The sequence below is a fragment of the Miniopterus schreibersii genome (assembly GCF_964146895.1).
Source record: "Miniopterus schreibersii genome assembly, chromosome: 15".
NCBI lineage: Eukaryota > Metazoa > Chordata > Mammalia > Chiroptera > Miniopteridae > Miniopterus > Miniopterus schreibersii.
This window is the reverse complement of record NC_138115.1, coordinates 50948670-50967536: the sequence shown is the minus strand read 5'-3', so window position 1 is coordinate 50967536 and position 18867 is coordinate 50948670. Positions and strand designations below refer to the sequence as shown.

General features: G+C 59.6%; 2 protein-coding genes across 3 annotated transcripts in view; both read left to right on the top strand.

The window, feature by feature from the left end:
• Positions 1-11696, top strand: part of CACNA2D2 (calcium voltage-gated channel auxiliary subunit alpha2delta 2) — a gene marked incomplete at its 5' end in the record, with an annotated part of 110917 nt that extends 99221 nt beyond the window's left edge. Inside the window, 17 exons of one of the 2 annotated variants that reach the window (XM_081159976.1) lie at positions 278-354; positions 4103-4163; positions 6158-6255; positions 6423-6513; positions 6620-6682; positions 6830-6933; positions 7208-7306; positions 7395-7483; positions 7692-7739; positions 7950-8021; positions 8124-8276; positions 8423-8475; positions 8577-8632; positions 8770-8896; positions 9272-9381; positions 9482-9564; positions 9674-11696. In XM_081159976.1, coding sequence (XP_081016102.1) covers positions 278-354; positions 4103-4163; positions 6158-6255; positions 6423-6513; positions 6620-6682; positions 6830-6933; positions 7208-7306; positions 7395-7483; positions 7692-7739; positions 7950-8021; positions 8124-8276; positions 8423-8475; positions 8577-8632; positions 8770-8896; positions 9272-9381; positions 9482-9564; positions 9674-9817 — 1528 coding nt within the window. In that variant the 3' untranslated portion in view covers positions 9818-11696. Of the gene's footprint in view, positions 1-277; positions 355-4102; positions 4164-6157; positions 6256-6422; positions 6514-6619; positions 6683-6829; positions 6934-7207; positions 7307-7394; positions 7484-7688; positions 7740-7949; positions 8022-8123; positions 8277-8422; positions 8476-8576; positions 8633-8769; positions 8897-9271; positions 9382-9481; positions 9565-9673 lie in introns of both variants that reach the window. The other variant, XM_081159975.1, reaches the window with a different exon arrangement.
• Positions 11697-13913: 2217 nt separating this feature from the next.
• Positions 13914-18652, top strand: TMEM115 (transmembrane protein 115). Its single transcript, XM_081159293.1, has 2 exons — positions 13914-15234; positions 17871-18652. Exons 1-2 carry the CDS (start codon positions 14384-14386, stop codon positions 18073-18075), a joined length of 1056 nt encoding a protein of 351 aa, XP_081015419.1. The 5' UTR covers positions 13914-14383; the 3' UTR covers positions 18076-18652.
• Positions 18653-18867: the final 215 nt, after the last annotated feature.

Sequence of the window (18867 nt, the reverse complement as noted above, 5' to 3'; positions counted from 1 at the left end):
TTGGTATGTTGGGGGAGGCTGCTGGGCTTGAGGGGTGGGGTGGAGATTCGCTTTTTGGCTGGATGTTCTGAGGTCTCCAGGAGAATTTGGGGAGTGAAGGGTCCAGGCCCTTAGGCCATGAATCTCCCACCACTAAACAGGGAAAGATGTCCCTGCTGGTCAGGGGAGGGGAGGCCACAGCCCGGGTCTCTCCCCAGCTCCAAGGCCGTGGGGAGGGGGTGCCTGCGTGGCCCACCTCTCCCCAGCAGTGACCGAGCCCCTCCCCTGCCCCCCCCAGCCTGGGGCTCGTGCTGCCCCCCTACAGCACCTTCTACCTCCAAGCCAACCTCAGCGACCAGATCCTGCAGGTCAAGTGTAAGTGGCCAGCCCCTGCCTGTGCCCTGCACCCCTGCCTCTGCCCTGCACCCTGGCCAGCCTCAGGCAGCAGAGCCAGCGGCCTGCAGCCAGGCAGCCCCTCCTGCCCAGTCTGCCCACCCCCAGGCGCCCGCAGGCTGGGACACCAGCCCGGAAAGTCTGTGGAAATCTGCATGCCCGCCTTTTCTCAGATTTGGTTCCAGACCATTCTCTCATGGTTTCCGTTGAGGTTCTGTTTTTGGTTTCTCCTACTCGGTGTCTTCCCTCCTTAGCCTGCCTCCCCCGCACACCCCTGGGGGCTGCATTCCTGGAAGACACCCTCCTGAACCCCTCCTTCTCCTCCCTGCAGCTCTCACCCCTGAGGGGCCACCCCCAGGGTCTCTCCCCTCTCCACCCCCTCTGCGGTCCCCCCCCCACTCCTCCTGACTCACCTGCCTCCTCATCTGACTCTCGCCCGCCCGTCCTCTCTTTGCCCTTCCTTCTTTCTCCCTCCTTCCTCCTCTCTGCTCCCTGCACCCCCACCTTCTCAGTCTCCCTCTCTCTCCTTGCGTTCTGCTCACTCCGTTTCTCCCCCCCACATTCCCTCCCTCCCCCTTTCCTGTGGTCTCCCTCCCTGTCTCAGGCCCCCCTCCCATCCTCTCTCCCTCCCTCTCCCCTCAGCTCTGCTCCGGGCTCCCTGTCCCTCCCCCTTGCCCCCCTCGCCCCCCTCCCTCCCTCCCTCCCTCCCTCCCCCACTCTTCTGCCTGCGGCTCACCCCTGCATGTCCTGCTCGCCCTGGGCCTCCCGGAGCCTGTGGCCCCGCCTGCCCACCGCCCGAGGTCGCGGGGAGGGAGGCTGGGGCTCTGGCCCCACCGGGCGCCCCCCCTGCCTGGCCCACTGGGGCTCATCTCCTTTGAGTTTTCTCGCTCTCTCTTTCTCTCTCATGTCGTTTTTTTGCAAGAAGTTTCCTTTCGGTATGAAGATAAGACACAATATTTTCATTCAAACAGCCATTGAATAAAATATTGTTTGTGCCCCCCTCCCCTCCCCCTTTTCGTTTGTTTTTGTGTCTGTGTTGTTTTGTTTTCCTCGCTTTCTCTCTTGGTGGACTGTCCCAGTGCCAATCAGCAAACTGAAGGGCAAGTATATTCAGAACCAGTGCACCCTCCTCTCCCCACCCACCCACCCTCACGCCCCTGCTTGCCCCCCTCCCCGCCCAGGACCGGCCACACCCCTGCTCTCCAGAGCCCCTCCCAGCATCCCCCTGGCTCCTCCAGTTCTTGCCTTTCCTCTGATCCCTACTAGAGCCAGCGGCCCTTTCCCCGCCCTACCTGCAGGGTGGTTCTCCAACGAGTTCTGAGAGCTCAGGCCCCTCCTCATCCTCCTGGACCTCTCTGGGCAGGCCCCTGCCCCCCTTCCCTGTCCCCCCAAGACAACTCAACAGTGGGGACAGGGCTGGATGCCTCTGCACCACCTCCTACCCAGCAGCGCAGGGGCCTGAGATGCAGGGGGTAGATCAGTCCTGGGAGGGACTTACGTGAGGCTTATGGGAAAGGGCCAGCCACACGGGGCTTCCTTTGGGATAGTTCTCCCTCCTCTGACCTCGTGCTGGCTGCAGAAGCTGGCGGCACTCCCAAGAGGAGACAGAGGCTTTGGAAGCCTCTGGCCCTGATCCTGAAGGGGGGTGGGGGGGCAAGATAGAGCAGTAGCCAGGCCACCTGGAGAGCAGAGGAGACCCACTGTCCTGGGCACTGGCCAGGGTGCTGAAACCCTGCCCCCTGCCACCCCGCTGCTCCCAAAGATGTTGCTCAGGCCACCAGCCCAGCCCTGCCCTGGGGTGCTCTGTGCTCCTGGGGAGGCTGGACAGGTTGGAGAAGGTGCTCCCGTGTTAAATAAAGGCAGACTCAGGGACTGTGAGCCTGGCTGGGAATGGAAGGGGATCTGTCTGGACCACAAGGGCCAGCAAAAGAGCTTGGAGGGAATCAGGCTGGATGTGAGACCAGAGACTTCCAGGACAGGCAGGCAGTGAACTCGCAGGCCCTGGTGAGAACAAGGGGCTGAGGACAGGGGAGACAGCGGCACACCAGGTGCACAGAGACACACCCCTCCCACGGGACACCTGGGCAGATGGGAATGGAGAGCCACGAGGGGCTGTCCTGTCCTTGGTCCCCAAGGCCTGGAAGCAGGGGCTCCCCGAGAAGCCCTGGGGCCACGTTCAGCCTAGTTCAGCACAGAGGACATAGCTGCCCCCACTAGCCTGGGTGGGGTGAGGGACATGCCCTACTTCCACTGGCTTGAGTTGTCTTTCCTCCCCCTTCCACATCCCTCCCAGGGACCCCAGAAATGCAGGGCCCTGGCAACAGTGATGACCACAGCATAGCCTCCCTTCCTGCTTCCCCACCTCCTGTTTTCTTTCTCTCCCCCCCCACCCCTTCCCTGTCGGCTTGTGCCCAAACCCTGCCTCACAGTCCTATCAGAAAGCAACAGTCCAACCAGTGACTGCCAAGCTCCCCCAGGCACCCCAAGTCCCCCTTCCCTGGAATCTTGCAGTGCATTGTGGGAGTATTGGGGAACAGGGAGGACCCCTCCTCTGCAAAAGCAAAGCCCTGGGGTGACTGAGAGGTTGGAATCTGGGTGAAGGGATGGCAAAGTGGACTACCCAGAGTGCGACAGGCGGAGGGCAGAGGGACACCTCCTAGCTGAAGACCAGCAAGGTAGCCAGTCCAACTGGGCAGGGAGAGGCCACAGAGGAGCCCAAGTGGCCACATCTCCAGACTCCCCCAGAAACCCACACAGAGATAGTTGCATACATGCACACACACACTCATGTCACTCTCACACGCGTGCGCAGGCCCAATAGGTGGATCCCTCAGCAGCACCCCACGCCTTCTCCAGAGCCCCCAGCATTCCTCCCTGGCTCCTCTGAGGTCCTAGGAAGGGGGAGACCCAGCCCTTCTTCCACACCTGCCCCCATGCTCCCAGCCCAAGAGGGCAGGTATGCAGGTTCAGGCAACCCTCCTGTCCCCTCTCGGCTCCCAGACCCTCCTCACAGTGTGGGGACATTCACAGGCACCTTAAGGTCTCCCCTCACCTAGCTGCTACTCTAGGGAGGCCGCCAGACCCCACAATGCACTGCAGCCTGCCCCCAGCCACCCACACCGTCTCTGGTTGGACTGTCTGTGCCCGTGAGAAACCCCCTCGGTTTGGCCATGTTGATGCCTGACACAGAACAAAAGCAAGACCTACCAAAATGCAAACAGCTGCAGCAAAGAGAGATAAAAATCCGCAGCCAAAAGCCAATTCCCTTCCTCAGAGTCTCTGCGGAGGCGAAGGGAGTTCAGCATGTGGTTTTTCCATTATGGATGCGATAAGAGCGAGACTGGTGCCTCCCCCAGACCATGCATATATATAGCAGTGTGTGTATATATATGTGTGTGTGTGTGTCCGTGTATATGTGCTATACAGCCGTATGGAAGCATATACAGCCACGCCAAGGGACTCACTGCCGACAGAGGACCGGGCCGGGGCAACATATTGGCTATAACTACCCTCCTCCTGCGATGCTGTAGTCTCCACAGGCCCTCCACCCTCCCCACCCACCCTTCTCTTTGGCTCGAACTTGAACTTGGAAGTGGCGGGTTCCCTCTTTGCTGGTGTCTCCCCCTCCCTCACGCCACCCCCTTCCCCATCCCTCCAGCCCCTTGAGCTCTGAGCCCCCTGGCCTCCCGCCTCCCCAGCCCCCGCCGGATAACCCCCGTTTCTGTTGCAGATTTTGAGTTCCTGCTCCCCAGCAGCTTTGAGTCTGAAGGACATGTTTTCATTGCTCCCAGGTAGCTTGCGTGTGGCCTTGCTGAGGTGTCCTCCCCCACCCTGACTGCCCTGGCCCGCCTCCTGCACTGCTACCTGGAGCTGTGTGTGTCTGTGTCCCGTGCAGTGTCGCCCCCACCCCCCTGCATAGCCCCGTATGTGCGGCCGCGTGCATACCCGGGCCATGTAGCTGAACCAGGCGGCAGTGGCCAGCTGCCCGCAGCTCCGGCTCCCAGGGGCCTGGGGCGGGAGGGCTCTGGACCCTCTGCTGACCTTCCCTACCCTCAGGCAACCAGAAGGAGTCCTGTGTGCCCTGGGCTGGCTGTCCACAGCCTGCACCTCGCTGGGCAGCTGCTGCTCTGGTTTGTGGTGCCCTCCCCTCCCCACCCTGCACCCTGTCCTTGTCCTGTGTCAGTCAGTGTTTGTGTGGGTCTGGGGACGAGCCAGCCAGAGCCCCTGTCGGCAGTGCTGAGTCTAGGTGTGGTGGCTCACTGAGGACAGGGTGGAGGAGGGGATGGGGCTTTGAGGAGCTGCTTGGACAAGTGAGGGTTCAGGGCCTGGACGTCCCTCGAGCGCACTCAGCATGCACACACAGCCCTCATGTGCACACCCCCTGCCTGACGGCCCGCATCTGAAGAAGCCAGTGGGCCCCCAGGTGGTAACGCCCTCCCCTGTGACCCGGGCTTTGGGTGAGGGCAGGTGGGTACAGCTAACAGAGACCCAGGGGCACTCTCAGGCACCCCACGTGGGCTCTGGGCACTCCTCACCTTCATGTGTGCACATGCGCGCATGCACCCACAAATCTCTCTGTGACTCTCTGTACATGCGTGTTTGTGGATGTTTGTAAGAGTCCGAATGTAAATGTGGGGTGGTCCGTCTGCATCAGCGACTGTGGAAATGTGTGAAGAGCCTGTGTGACCCATGTGACCCTCAGGGAGCTCTTTGAGGACAGGGACTGTGTGTGTTTTTGTCACCTCTGTGTCTTTGGCTCAGGAGAGCTCAATAAATATGTTTTGGGTGAGTGAATAGCATAACCCACAAATAAAAATGTATATATGGGGACCGCAGGGGACGTGCATCTCCAGCCCAGCTGTTTGGGTGTCACTCTGGGTATGTCAGGTGTGGCCTCTGCACCGGAAGTGCAAGCTGTGCGGTGCACAGAGGCCCCAGGGGCCAGGGAGCAGGTGAGGCTGAGACCCAGCCCAGGAGCCCTCACCGACTGTGGGCCCTAGCAGAGGCTGGGAAGCAGCACATTTGAAAAATTCTCGCAGTTGCTGCCGTACGGACCTGTGGTGAGGTCTCTGGTGGCAGGGTGGGAGTGAGGAATTGGGCTGGAGAGGCAGCTCCTCGCCACGGCCTCCTGGGCTGCTGAGCCTGAGCAGGCCTCCACACACCCCGCAGCCCCTGCTCTCTGAGCCCCGTGAGGACCTTGAGCAGGTGAGGGATTGGCCTCTTCACCGCTGGGGCAAGAGCATCCCAGGCAGAGGGACTAGGCAGTTGGAGGACCCGCATGTTCCCACCGACTTCATGACGTCCTCTGTGGTACGATGTAAAAAAAGCTCAGGGAGCTTGAGTGAGCTGCCCAAAGGCACACAGCCAGGAAGCGGCAGGATGAGGGCAGGATAGTCTTAGACTCGGCTGACCGGCCGTGCTGGGGCTCACCCACCTTGCGCTCATGGACCACGACAGCTACAGGCGGGTGAGCCCACCAGGAGAGCCTCCCAGGTGCTCCATCTGGGTCCAGATACGCAGGAGAGGCGGGAGGCTCCGCAGGGCCGTGCCCGGGAGAGAACCTTCCAGGATGGAGGAGGTAGATCCCCATCCTCCTGTCGGCTCTGCCCCTACTCAGACCCGGAGCCTGCCAGGCGTGTAGTGGCTGCAGCCTGGAAGAACACACCTGCCCCTCCCTGAGGCCTGGGCTTCTCAGCAAATGACGGGAAGACCTGTTGGGAAGCCTCGACCCTCTGCCCTGTCCAGCCCCCCAAGCCCACTCTTTTTGCCCCCCCTCCACCCCCAGAGAGTATTGCAAGGACCTGAATGCCTCAGACAACAACACCGAGTTCCTGAAAAACTTCATTGAGCTCATGGAGAAAGTGACTCCGGACTCCAAGCAGTGTGAGTGCCGGGTAGGGCGGCCCCGAGGAACCCGGGGACCGGGTGGACGTGGAAATATGCAGGCCAAGCCTGGGCCAGGTCATGGGGAAGCCTCCCACTGGAGCCTTGGGTGGGGGGGCAGGGAGCCATGAAAAGCTGCCCCCTCCACCCCTGCCCTCCCATTCCAGGCAACAACTTCCTTCTGCACAACCTGATCTTGGACACAGGCATCACACAACAGCTGGTGGAGCGTGTGTGGCGGGACCAGGATCTCAACACGTAGGCACTGCCCAGCCTGTGGGAGCAGGAGGCTGGGGTGGGCCCAGGGGCCCTGGCCCTGCCGTGTAAAGGCAGGCCTGTGACCACACCTCCCTGCTGCCCCCAGGTATAGCCTTCTGGCTGTGTTTGCTGCCACTGACGGCGGCATCACTCGAGTATTCCCCAACAAGTAAGTGACCTACCCCGCTACCTGACCCCCTGACCCTGCCTAGGACCCTCCTTTGTCCTGCTGCCCAGAGGCCCCTTTGCACCTGCCTGGACTACTGTCTCCCATAAGCCACGCCTTCCATCAACCTCTGCCTTCTTGGATGACCAGGGCAGCTGAGGACTGGACGGAGAACCCTGAGCCTTTCAATGCCAGTTTCTACCGCCGCAGCCTGGATAGCCGTGGCTATGTCTTCAAGCCCCCACAGCAGGACGGTGAGTGTCCTCCCGGTGCACAGCAGCAGGGGCAGCCGAGGCCTCCCCGTGTGCTCACCCAGGGCTGGGCTCTACTCTCTGAGGCCCCTCTCAAACACAAGGCAGGCCGAGACTGGGGTCGAGGAGGAGAGAGGGCGAGGCTATGCCAAACACGATGCTGGGTGCTGGGTGCTTAGGCTGGGGTAAGCCTTGGCTTGGGCTCCTGAGTCCTCAGGGCTCAGCATGGGGCGGTCAGTGTGGCTGCCAGCCCCCACTCCTGACTGCCTCCCCCCAGCCCTGTTAAGGCCTCTGGAGCTGGAGAACGACACGGTGGGCATCCTTGTCAGCACAGCTGTGGAGTTCAGCCTGGGTGGACGCACCCTGAGGCCAGCAGGTGAGTGCCCACGACGGAAGCAGGGAGAGGGTGGGCAGGGTGCTGCGTAGGCAGGCAGGCATTGATGGCCCCTTGCTCTCCCCCATAGTGGTGGGTGTTAAGCTGGATCTAGAGGCCTGGGCTGAGAAGTTCAAGGTGCTAGCCAGCAATCGTACCCACCAGGACCAGCCTCAGAAGGTACTTGGGCAGGGGTGGGGGCAGTAAGCCCAGCAGTACCCATTCTGGAGCCCCCAGGAACTTCTACCAGTCCTCCCACTCAAAGTGTCTGTGGTGCCTGTGGGGAGGCAGGGGCTGTTGTGGATGGCCTGGGGACCCATATCGTGAAGGGTGATGGGAGGGGGGAAAACTGGTGGTCACCTTACAGTCCTTGCTCTCTGCCCAGCAGTGCGGCCCCAGCACCCACTGTGAGATGGACTGCGAGGTAAACAATGAGGTGTGTGTGCCCTGAACCCTCACCTACCCCACTCCTGGACTTCTTACTCCCACCTGCAACTCCTAGGCCAGCTCCGCCCTGACCTCACAGCTTTACCAGAACTGGGGGGAGTGGTACCCCCTCCACTCAACCAGGGGATTGCCAGGGTCTGGGGAGGAAGGCCTGTGCCTGAGCCCTCCACCGCCTTCCTCCCCCTTCCCCACCTCTCAGGACCTGCTCTGTGTCCTCATTGATGACGGGGGATTCCTGGTGCTGTCAAACCAGAACCATCAGTGGGACCAGGTGAGGGTCAGGAAGAGGGTGGAAGGAGGGGGTCGAGTTTGAGCCTTCTGGGGGGGTGGCGCTGCCAGCCCTGTGACTGTGGTTCCCTCCCTGCATCCCCAGGTGGGCAGGTTCTTCAGTGAGGTGGATGCCAACCTGATGCTGGCGCTCTACAATAACTCCTTCTACACCCGCAAGGAGTCCTTCGACTATCAGGCAGCCTGTGCCCCACAACCCCCAGGCAACCTGGGTGCTGCACCCCGGGGTGTCTTTGTGGTGAGCCCCAGCAATGCCTGGCCTGGGGATGGAGGATGGGGGGCTGGGAGACCTGCCCAAAGATGACACCCTACCTGTGAGGAGAGAGCTGGGGGAGACATGGGTCCAGGGGCAGAAGTGGCAGCCCCTGCCTCTCTCTACCGCAGCCCACCATTGCAGACTTCCTTAACCTGGCCTGGTGGACCTCAGCGGCCGCCTGGTGAGTCCTAGTGGGGGGAGGGGTCCGGGAGGGCTCAAGAGAGGCGGGGCAGGGCCCGGGCCTCCGCTGACCGCTCCCACTCAGCGACCCGTGCCCTGCAGGTCCTTGTTCCAGCAGCTCCTCTATGGCCTCATCTACCACAGCTGGTTCCAGGCAGGTAGGTAGGGGCTTTGGAGGCCCCCTCCTCAAACCCCCTCTTCCCAAAGGGCGGCGGGGGTCATGGCTGAGCGCAGCTGAGGCCCAGAGCGGTGCCAGGGTGGGGGGCTGTGGCTGAGGCTCGCGGGGCCCTCGCAGATCCCGCGGAGGCCGAGGGCAGCCCCGAGGCGCGCGAGAGCAGCTGCGTCGTGAAGCAGACCCAGTACTACTTCGGGGCGGTGAACGCCTCCTACAACGCCATCATCGACTGCGGCAACTGCTCCAGGTGCGGGGCGGGGCGGGGCCGAGGAGGGGAGGTGGGCGGGGCCTGGGCCTGGAGGGGCGGGGCCGAGGAGGGGAGGTGGGCGGGGCCTGGGCCTGGAGGGGCGGGGCCGAGGAGGGGAGGTGGGGGGCCTTGCGGTGGGCGGGGCCTGACGGGGGGGGGACAGGGGGCCGAGAGTAGGTGGGCGGGGCCTGAAGGGGCGGGGTCTATGTGCTGTGGGCGGGGCCTGGTGGAGGGGCGGGGCCCGGTGGGTGGGGCGAGCCTCACGGAGGGGCCGGGCCCGAGCGGCGGTGGGCGGGGCCGGGGCGGGGCCTGACGGAGGGGCGGGGCCGGTGGGTGGGGCGAGCCTCAACGCCCCGCCTCTCTGCCCCCCCCCAGGCTGTTCCACGCGCAGAGACTGACCAACACCAACCTTCTCTTCGTGGTGGCGGAGAAGCCGCTGTGCAGCCAGTGCGAGGCTGGCCGGCTGCTGCAGAAGGAGACGCACTGTATCCTGCCCCCGCCGCTCCCCGCCGCGCGCCCCCCTCCCGCCCCGCGCCCCCCTCTGTGCCGCCACCGCCGCCTCCTTGACTCCCCACCCATGCCCAGCGGACGGCCCGGAGCAGTGCGAACTGGTGCAGAGACCGCGATACCGGAGAGGCCCGCACATCTGCTTCGACTACAACGCGACGGTGAGTGGGGGGCTGGCCACCCGCTGCCCTCCCCCAGGGCTGGCGCGGCCCTGCGCCCCCCCCGCCCCCCCCCGGCCGCCCGGGCACCAGCTCCCTGTCTCTCCCGCAGGAAGATACCTCAGACTGCGGCCGCGGAGCCTCCTTCCCGCCGTCGCTCGGCGTCCTGGTCTCCCTGCAGCTGCTGCTCCTCCTGGGCCTGCCTCCCGGGCCGCAGGCTCATCACATCCGAGCCCACACCTCGCGCCGCCTCTGAGCACCCACCCGCCTCCCGCCCCGGCCCCCGCCATCCCCGCTCCCGCCCCACACTCCCACCTTAGATCCTCACCCTATCTCACGGAAGGACCTGAGCACACCAGGCCCCTAGAGTCTTAGCCTTGGGGGGGGGGGCAGGGGTGTCCCACAGGAGGGCGCCACATCTGCTGCTAAACTGTCAAAGTGTCTACAGACCCCTCATTCCCACTGGACTTACCCACCTCCAGGGTTGGGACAGGGAAGCCACAGTACTGGTGCCAAACCAGGCCCCACTGCCCACGCCCTGCCCCCAGGCCCCCTCTTCTCGGGAGCACTAGGCCCAGCCCCAACGGGACTCCTCTGACCTGGCCCTTCTACCCCACCTAGGACCAAATCTGGATTCTCTGGGACTAGTGGAGGAGGCTGAGATGGGCAGTTTGAGCCCTGTGCATCCCAGCTTAAGTCCTGGCGGCAGAGAGGTCCTGGGGCAGCCCCCCAATGGGCTCCTGGTCCCCTCAGGCCGACATCCACTTCCCCCTCCGCCCAAGCCCTGCAGGCGTCAAGACAGTGACAGTACAACTGGCTCAGACCCAACCCCACACACCTGGAGCTCTAGGCAGAAATGACTCACATTAGACGTGTCCCGGGGGACACACAAACACAGACATGCACATGGGGTGGGGTGGGGGCGGGGGCTCAAAGCCTTACACAGGGTGAGGGGTTGGTGGGAGGGTTGGCATGTGCACACTCCATCTCCTGCTCACCGCCCGCCTCTAATCTGACCTGCAGCCCAGCTGGTCCCCCATCTCTAAAGCTGAATGTCAAACAGTGCCAAATGCTGGGGCATGGGGTAAAGACCCCTCTGTCCCACCCTAGCCGCCAGTGTCCCCCTAAATGCCCCTCATACCCCCAGGTGCTCATTGTAACCATTTATCACTAGTGTCAGGCCCCTGTGGGACCACATGCCACTGCCTGCACCCCTTGGCAGAGGAATCCTCACCAGACATCGCCCTTTGCCTTAGCAGGGTGACTTAATTGCTCCTGGCTGGGCCATCCCACCCCCCCAATCTGGCCCTTACACACTCAGGCCTGTGCCCACTTCCTATCTTTTTCCCATTCACACACACACTCCCTGCCCCCCAGGAGGCCAAACTGCTCCTCCCTGCTAAACACACACTTGCACACGCATACACACATAAACACACACTGTGCACACAAAGAGGCTGGGCCTGGGCACACTTCTTCACACCATTCATTCTGGTCATTTCCTCCAAAGGCATCCCAGCCTGGGGGCCAGTGGGGGACTGAGGGCAGGGGATGTGGCCATGGGGCTCCGATGGACTGGGAGGAGGGGGGAGGGTGATGCATTAATTAATGGCTCCGTTAATTAATGTCATGTTGCTTGTCGCTTTCTCAGTGTGTGTGTATGGTCCATGCCCGCTGCTGGTGCCAGGGTGTACACCTGGCCTAGATGCCAGCTATGTCTTGCGGGGGCGTGTGTGTAACTGTAGTGTAGTCAGGTGCTCAATGGAGAATATAAAAATAAAAAAGAATCAAACATATACAGAAAAATATATATTTTAAGTTTAAAAAACAGAAAAACAGACAAAACAATCCCCATCAGGTAGTTGTCCAACCCCCAGCTGGGTCTGATCCTTCTCATCACCCACCCGACCCGGCTGCCCCCTCACCTCGGGCTTGGGGGATCTGTGGGGGACTGGGGGGCCATTTCCTTTTCTCTGCCCTTTTTTTGGTTGTTCTATTTTGTACAGACAAGTCGGAAAAACAACAGCGACAAAAAAGTCAAGAAACTTTGTAAAATATTGTGTGTGTGATTCCTTGTAAAATATTTTCAAATGGTTTATTACAGAAGATCAGTTATTAAATAATGTCATATTTTCACTTCAAATGGTTCCCATCCACTGTGTCTGCCCTGGGGTGAGAACTGGGTAGCTTGAAGACAGGGCACCTTTACCTCAGAGCCCCACTCAGCACTCAGCCAGGAGTGAAGGCCATAGCAATCCAGGTCCCTGGTGGGTGTAGGACACAACAGGCATGCCGCTTCCCAGACCTCCTAAAGACCAGATACTTGAATCCTTTGTCCTGTATAATCCCAAAAGCATGTGGGGAAAGCTGTTTAAAAAACAAAAACAACTCCCAGCGGCTCCAGGAGATGAGATGTGGGTTTAGGCAGGCATCCAGCCATCGAGTCAGGCTACCCCGGCCTAGTGGGCAGGTCCTCCACCTGAAGTCAAGAGTGAGCACCTGGCCCTGGGTCCAGTACCTGGTGCTTGAGGGCCCAGTGCTGCTGTTTGGAGGAGCCAGGGTCTAGTCCACTTAAAGGCATGATGCTGCTCTTCCCAGCACAAGGGAAGCTCAAGGCCTGATGCTCTCCATGGCCATGGCCACTGCTCGCACTGGAACCCAACTCTTTTATTCATTTTAATCCCAACTCTTAATAGTTAACCCTAGTCCATGTGACCTTCGAGTTCTTTTCAAGGAGAAAGATATAACCACCAGTGCAGAGGTTTCCTGGTGCTACTGACAATACACACTCAGCACTCATCAGTGGCTTCTGGATGAGTCCTCAACACAACCTTAGAGTTGGATACTAGTTTATCCCCATACTGCAGATGAGCACACAGACTTAGAGAGGAGAAATCCTTTCTCCCCAGATGAAGAGGGCAAGAAATCAGCAAAAGTTTCAGAGAGGAAGTGGCCTGTGTCTGGGGGGCCTTAGATGCTAAATAAATGGAGGAGGGCATTCCAGGCCTTAGCGAAGACACCTTTCCTCGCTCCTCTGAAGGAGCTGGCCACAGAGCAACGCCTAACTAGCAACCTCTGAGACAGCCCCCACTCCCTGAAACAGCCCCGGAGGTCCTGGGTTAGGGCTGCCAGATAAAATACAGAACAATCAAATTTGAAGTTCAGATAAACAACAAATATTTTTTAGTATATATTATTGCATGGGACATAACTATACTAAAAAAAAGTACATGCTTATACTAAAAAAAGTATTCATTGTTTATTTGAACTTTAAATTTGATCAAGCACCTTGTATTTTGATTTGTTAAATATGGCAACCCTACCCTGGCAGAGGCACCCCGTGGGAACCCAAACCGGAGACAAAGATAAAGGGTGTCAGCACCCTTTGTAATCTGGAAGGCTATGCGCATGTTGGCAGTAGTACTGAAATCTGTAGCTGAAAGGAAGAGATTCTGCACTTTATAAATGTGCTTTGTCAATTATTTTAGTTATATGCACATTTCTAAAAAGTAACTCGATACAAAAAAAACAGCTTGCACAGGACACAACCTGCCAGAAGCCACCATTGCAATGAAGTGGGGACCCAGGGCCAGTCTTGTCCAAGTTTGTGGGGAGACCTCTCTTCCTCTGGGCCAGCAATCAAAAGTTTGTGGGGGGCAGGAAACCTCAGTTTGAGTCGTGGTTCTACCTTACTTGTAACAAGGGCAGCCTGGGCAACACACGGTGCACCCAGGGGGAACTGGCATTTTACACTCCAGTCCCCTTGGACCCTCACAGCATGTCTCCATGAAACTGAGTTTCAACAAAGTCCAGGAACTTAGCTGCCAATGTCACACAGCTGCCGAGTGGCAGAGCAAGAATTCCAACCTGGGTCCGGCCCCATACATCCCATACAACCTGAGTCTGGCTTACACCAGGCCATGGAAGTTCCCGTACACTAGGACATACACCGGGAGACGAAGATAAAGGGTGTCGGCATTCTTGCCCACACACCTACCCACAAAGACACACCCACTCAGATGTACATGCACAAGGAGCCACTCTTTCCGGGGGATTCAGCAACGTGTGGCATGCAGGGTGCTGCCTCCGAACCCGCCGTGCTCCTTCACCCGCTCCCACCTCCCGAGGACCGGTGGAAAATGGTCCTGAAAACTACAATTCCCAAGCATACCTCCTCTCACCAACGACGGGACCGGCCGGGGCGCACAGCCTCCTGGGACTTGTAGTTTGACTCAGAGCCCTAATTTCCGCTCGTCCCAGCTTCCGCCGAGGACTCGGAATCCCAGCATGGAGCGGACCCGGAAGACCTGCGCTAAGAGGCCATCCCGCCGCCGCCCGGGGCGCGCAGGCGCAGCACCCCTGTTTGTCGGCGGCCGAGAAGGGAGGAGGTACGGTCGAAGCCGAGACCCAGGCCAAGCTGGAGCTGACCAGGCTTGACTCGGGCCCAGAACTCGGCTCCAGTCCCGCGCGGACCGGATTGTAGGACCGCGGAGTGGATGGAGCGGGCCCACCCCTGAGATCAACGGCAGCCCACTGGGCCTGGCTCGGGGCCCACAGGGCGGGCGGGCCGGCGGACCGGAGCCGCCCAGGGCCTTCCCTCAGGTCCCCGGCGAGGGGCCTTGGCCCCGCCCCGCCCTGCAGCCAGGCCCGGCCCGGCCCTTTGCCACCGGAGTCGATCCGAGCAGAAGTGGAGTCCTCACCGGGGCCATAAGCCAGTGACTAGGGCGGACCCGGGCCTCCCGTCGGGGCCGGCCTGGGACGAGGCCCCGGGGAGGCCCCTGGCCCACTAGACCCTTCGCTTAGGCCGACGCCCGCCGGGAAGATGCAGCGCGCCCTACCCGGCGCCCGCCAGCACCTGGGGGCCATCCTGGCCAGCGCCAGCGTGGTGGTGAAGGCCCTGTGCGCGGCGGTGCTGTTCCTCTACTTGCTGTCCTTCGCCGTGGACACGGGCTGCCTGGCTGTCACCCCGGGCTATCTCTTTCCGCCCAACTTCTGGATCTGGACCCTGGCCACCCATGGGCTAATGGAACAGCACGTGTGGGATGTGGCCATCAGCCTGGCCACAGTGGTGGTGGCTGGACGTTTGCTGGAACCCCTCTGGGGGGCCTTGGAGCTGCTCATCTTCTTCTCAGTGGTGAACGTGTCTGTAGGGCTGCTGGGGGCCTTCGCCTACCTCCTCACCTACATGGCTTCCTTCAACTTGGTGTACCTGTTCACTATCCGCATCCATGGCGCCCTGGGCTTCCTAGGTGGTGTCCTGGTGGCACTGAAGCAGACCATGGGGGACTGTGTGGTCCTGCGCGTGCCCCAGGTGCGCATCAGCGTGGTGCCCATGCTGCTGCTGGGGCTGCTGCTGCTACTGCGGCTGGCCACGCTGCTCCAGAGCCCCGCACTGGCCTCCTATGGCTTTGGGCTGCTCTCCAGTTGGGTGTATCTTCGCTTCTACCAGCGCCATAGCCGAGGCCGAGGGGACATGGCCGACCACTTTGCTTTCGCCACCTTCTTCCCTGAGATCCTACAGCCTGTGGTGGGGCTGTTGGCAAACTTGGTGCACAGCCTCCTGGTGAAGGTAAAGATCTGCCAGAAGACAGTGAAGCGCTATGATGTGGGGGCCCCATCCTCCATCACCATCAGCCTCCCAGGCACAGACCCTCAAGATGCAGAGCGGAGAAGGTACTGTGGAATCTTCTGAAACCTTGTCAAGCTAGGAGAGTATTTATTAAGTCACATGTCATCTGCCAGGGTGCCAAGGGTCAAGTGCTGGGGCAGATTCAGAAAGGTCAAATCCGATTTGTGGCCTTGAGAAACTCAGCATTTAGGTGTCTGGGCTCCAGTAGGTGCTTTCCACCATCAGGGAATATTGCTTTTCTCACCATTCAGGCCGCCTAACAAGTCTAAGAAATGTCCAGTTTCCTTTGGTGCTGTGTGAGGGGCTAATGGAGAGCCAGACACGCATAACTCTGGCCTTGTTTCAGAATCTTGGAATCCTAGACACTGGCTCTGTGGATGCCAGAAACAACCTGCTGGTCTGTGAGATGGAGGGACAGAGGAGACCTGGGATCCTTAGGCAGTCTGAGCCACCCCCATTTCCAATTGCTGAACCATGGCCTCTTCCTGGGCCTTAATTTAGATACTGTGCTTCTTTGCCACTTATTGAGAGGGAAGCTTGAGGTATTACTAGAATTACAGCACCCCACCCCACCCCGCCCCTACCCCCCTGTAGGTAGGCCCTTGTTACCAAACCCAAGGGACTGGCCACGTGACTGCAGGGAGTGGAGACAACCTTTTCTTTATCTGTAAACCAAGCCACCGGCGCCATCAGGAGGCCCAGCCCAGTTACTCACTCAGTGCACCTTGGCCAGGGCAGGACAGATCGTTTTAAATCCAGCTCGCTCGCTCGCTCGCGCGCGCTCGCTCTCTCTCTCTCTCTCTCCCCCCTCCTCCTCCCGGGTCCGTGGCCTCACCAGAGTGGTCACAGCTCTGTTTCCAACGTTATTCTTGGGTATTTTTGAGGCAGTTTTGAGTAGTGAAATCTGGAGCAGGCTGGTCCTGCTTTCTGCATTTGTCAAGGGCTTCTGCTTTTGCTCACCTGTGGAGTGGGTTCTTGGCAGCTTTATGAATTCAGCTGGAGTTAGCCCTGTGCTTACTCTCCACTGGAGCTGTGGAGTTGAGTGTGGGACACATCCCTTTCTTGAAGGAGTGTCCAGCTGGGCAGCGCCACAGATCATTATGGTCCAAGGTGGCAGGTGCTGCAGGGCATAATTGTGGGCCCTACCATATGTGTTTCTATAGCTGATGAATCCTAAGAACCGTGGCCTGTCTTAACCCTACCCAGTGGAGGAGATGGAGCCAGCACAGCTGGGCCTAGTAGAAACTGAGCTGTCCTCAGAGCTCTTCAGGCGGGGCCAGGCCATAGCGGTGGCCCCTCTGCCAGTGAGAGGTCTTGGATTGTTAGAGGTCTTGGACATTCAAAACACCTCTGCTCAGGCCCAAGAAAATGGACAGGTGGAGGCAGGTTGGGGGCAGGGGTTATCAGGTGGTCAATTCTTGGCATAGCCTTGTGGTTGTGAGCTTACTTGGGGATGGGAGTTACTCCTCCAACCACTTTGACATCTGGCTACATGCCACTCCCAGACCCAAAGGGCTACTAGTAGTGGACCACAGGGCTTCCTGTCTCTGACCCTTGTGAGGAAATGACTAGCAAGTCACTCTCTACCTTAGCAGGCCTTTGACAGAATTGACGAGTCAGTCTCCAGAATGGGAGCCAACTTGCCATGTGCCAGTCTGGAGGACAGAGTGGAAGTGTGCTGGGGCTTTTTGTACCCATGTCATGTTCCTCTCCTGTCATGCCTCTCCGGTAATGTTCCGTGGCATAGTGGAGATTTTGGTTCTCTGCTGGAACTTGGAAGGCTATACAGGCTGTCCCCCTATGCTGGTGGCATAGAAAGGTCGAGGCATCGGGTCCACAGTGGCCACTGTTGGCAATGTTACCTGGTAGCATTCCACCTCCTGGTGGCCAGGGTACCAAGCACACATACATAGCTTCTAGTGAACTTTCCCACCTCCCCTGAGCGGGGTCTCCAAGAATCTGCCAGTACAACTAGTAAGCTTTGGCCTGTGCCCTACCTATGTGGGCTGTTTCTCCTTCCTCTCTTCCCACAAGGACTCAGTGTGTCCCTACTCTAGCACAGGTCTTGCTGGCTTTGGGGATTCTTCTGGGAAGGAGAATATTAGAATCAGTTAGGAGGGATGGGCTGACCCAAGTTGGCCCTGCTTCCCAGGCTAAGAGCCAAGGCAGCAGGTGCTTGAGTCCCAGCCTTCCCCACAGACCCTTACCAGGAGGCTCAGAACACTGCTAACAAGGAGTGGGGGAGAAGTAATCACCCTCTCCAGTGGTTCCAGTGCCCAGACAGAAACTCGTATGTCCCAGGCAGAAACTGTATGTCCAGGAACTTGCCCTTCCACCCATCTACCTTGGGGTACTAGCTCTGTCCACCCTTAGGCACCACCCTCAGAACCATTCCTGGGGCTGGTGTGGTGGGCAGTGTGGCAGATTGGCCTTCTCAGCCTGGATGTGCCCCAGCTAGGGAAGAAAGGCTCTACAGCCTTTAGGTCCTTATTCTGATGGTAGAGTGGGCACTGATCCAATCCCTGGGGAGCCCTGGGCCCTGCATGGGGAAGGGAAACATGTAAGATTCTTATGAGAGAGGAGTCTGAGTGGTAGGGGGAGTCTGCTTCATGGGGGAAGAGTATAGGGCATGAGCCAAGTCCAGACCCAGAGTGACCTGTTGTCTTTCCTCTGGCCCCAGGCAACTGGCCCTGAAGGCCCTCAATGAGCGACTGAAGAGAGTGGAGGACCAGTCTGTCTGGCCAAGCATGGATGACGATGAAGAAGAGGCTGGGGCCAAGGTGGACATCCCTCTGCCCTCAGACAAGGTCCCCACACTCCCGGGGAAGGGGGCTGCCCCAGAATCCAGCCTGATCACCTTTGAGGCAGCTTCCCCGAAGCTGTAATCCAGACCATCTTGAGTGTAGTACCTCCTCTCCCATGCCACCCCTCGACACCTTCTCAGCTACTCTGAGGAGAGAGAAGATGGTCTGCTGGGGGTTTCCACAGCCTTCTGCTATTTCTCGCCAACACTACCCAGGACTCTTGCTACCTGGTTCCAACTCCAGACAACCACTATGTCAGACATGGGGCCTCCAAAGCATCAGCCAGCCAAGGCCATCTGAGATAAGACTGCACCTCAGCAGGCAGCCCCAAGCAAGTGGCTGCAGGGACACTGGTGCCACAGCTTCTGGGTCAACCCTCACCCCTGATACTGGTTGCTGAGAGCCCTGAGCCAAGGCAAGGATTTGCCAAAAACATTCTGGGGGGTCCAGCCAGTGCAGGAGCCAGCACAGGGCTGCATATCCCTGCCCACCCCCAGAAGGACTATGTTCACCTCAAGATTTCTGGTTCCTTCTGCTGTGGCCACAGCTGTTTCTAGGCCAGAACAGCCACAGCTCCCAGGTATTTTCTACAGGACCACTTGAGCGGGCAACTGAGCCCAGCCGTGCAGTATCAATAAAGCAGTTCTTTGAGGTATGACTCCTGGGCTGTCGGACCACCTGTGCAGCCCCCTCTTCATGCTCAACTGTGACAGGGACTTTAGGTTTGAGGGCTTAGTCCCCATGGCAACTCCAGCTGGATAAGATGCCCACTGTCCCCCTCCCCCTCTGCCAACCACATGTTCACTGTCCAGCACCCTTTGCAGAGCTGTCTCCTCACACCCTTACTCATTTCTCTCGCCCTCCTATCCCCAG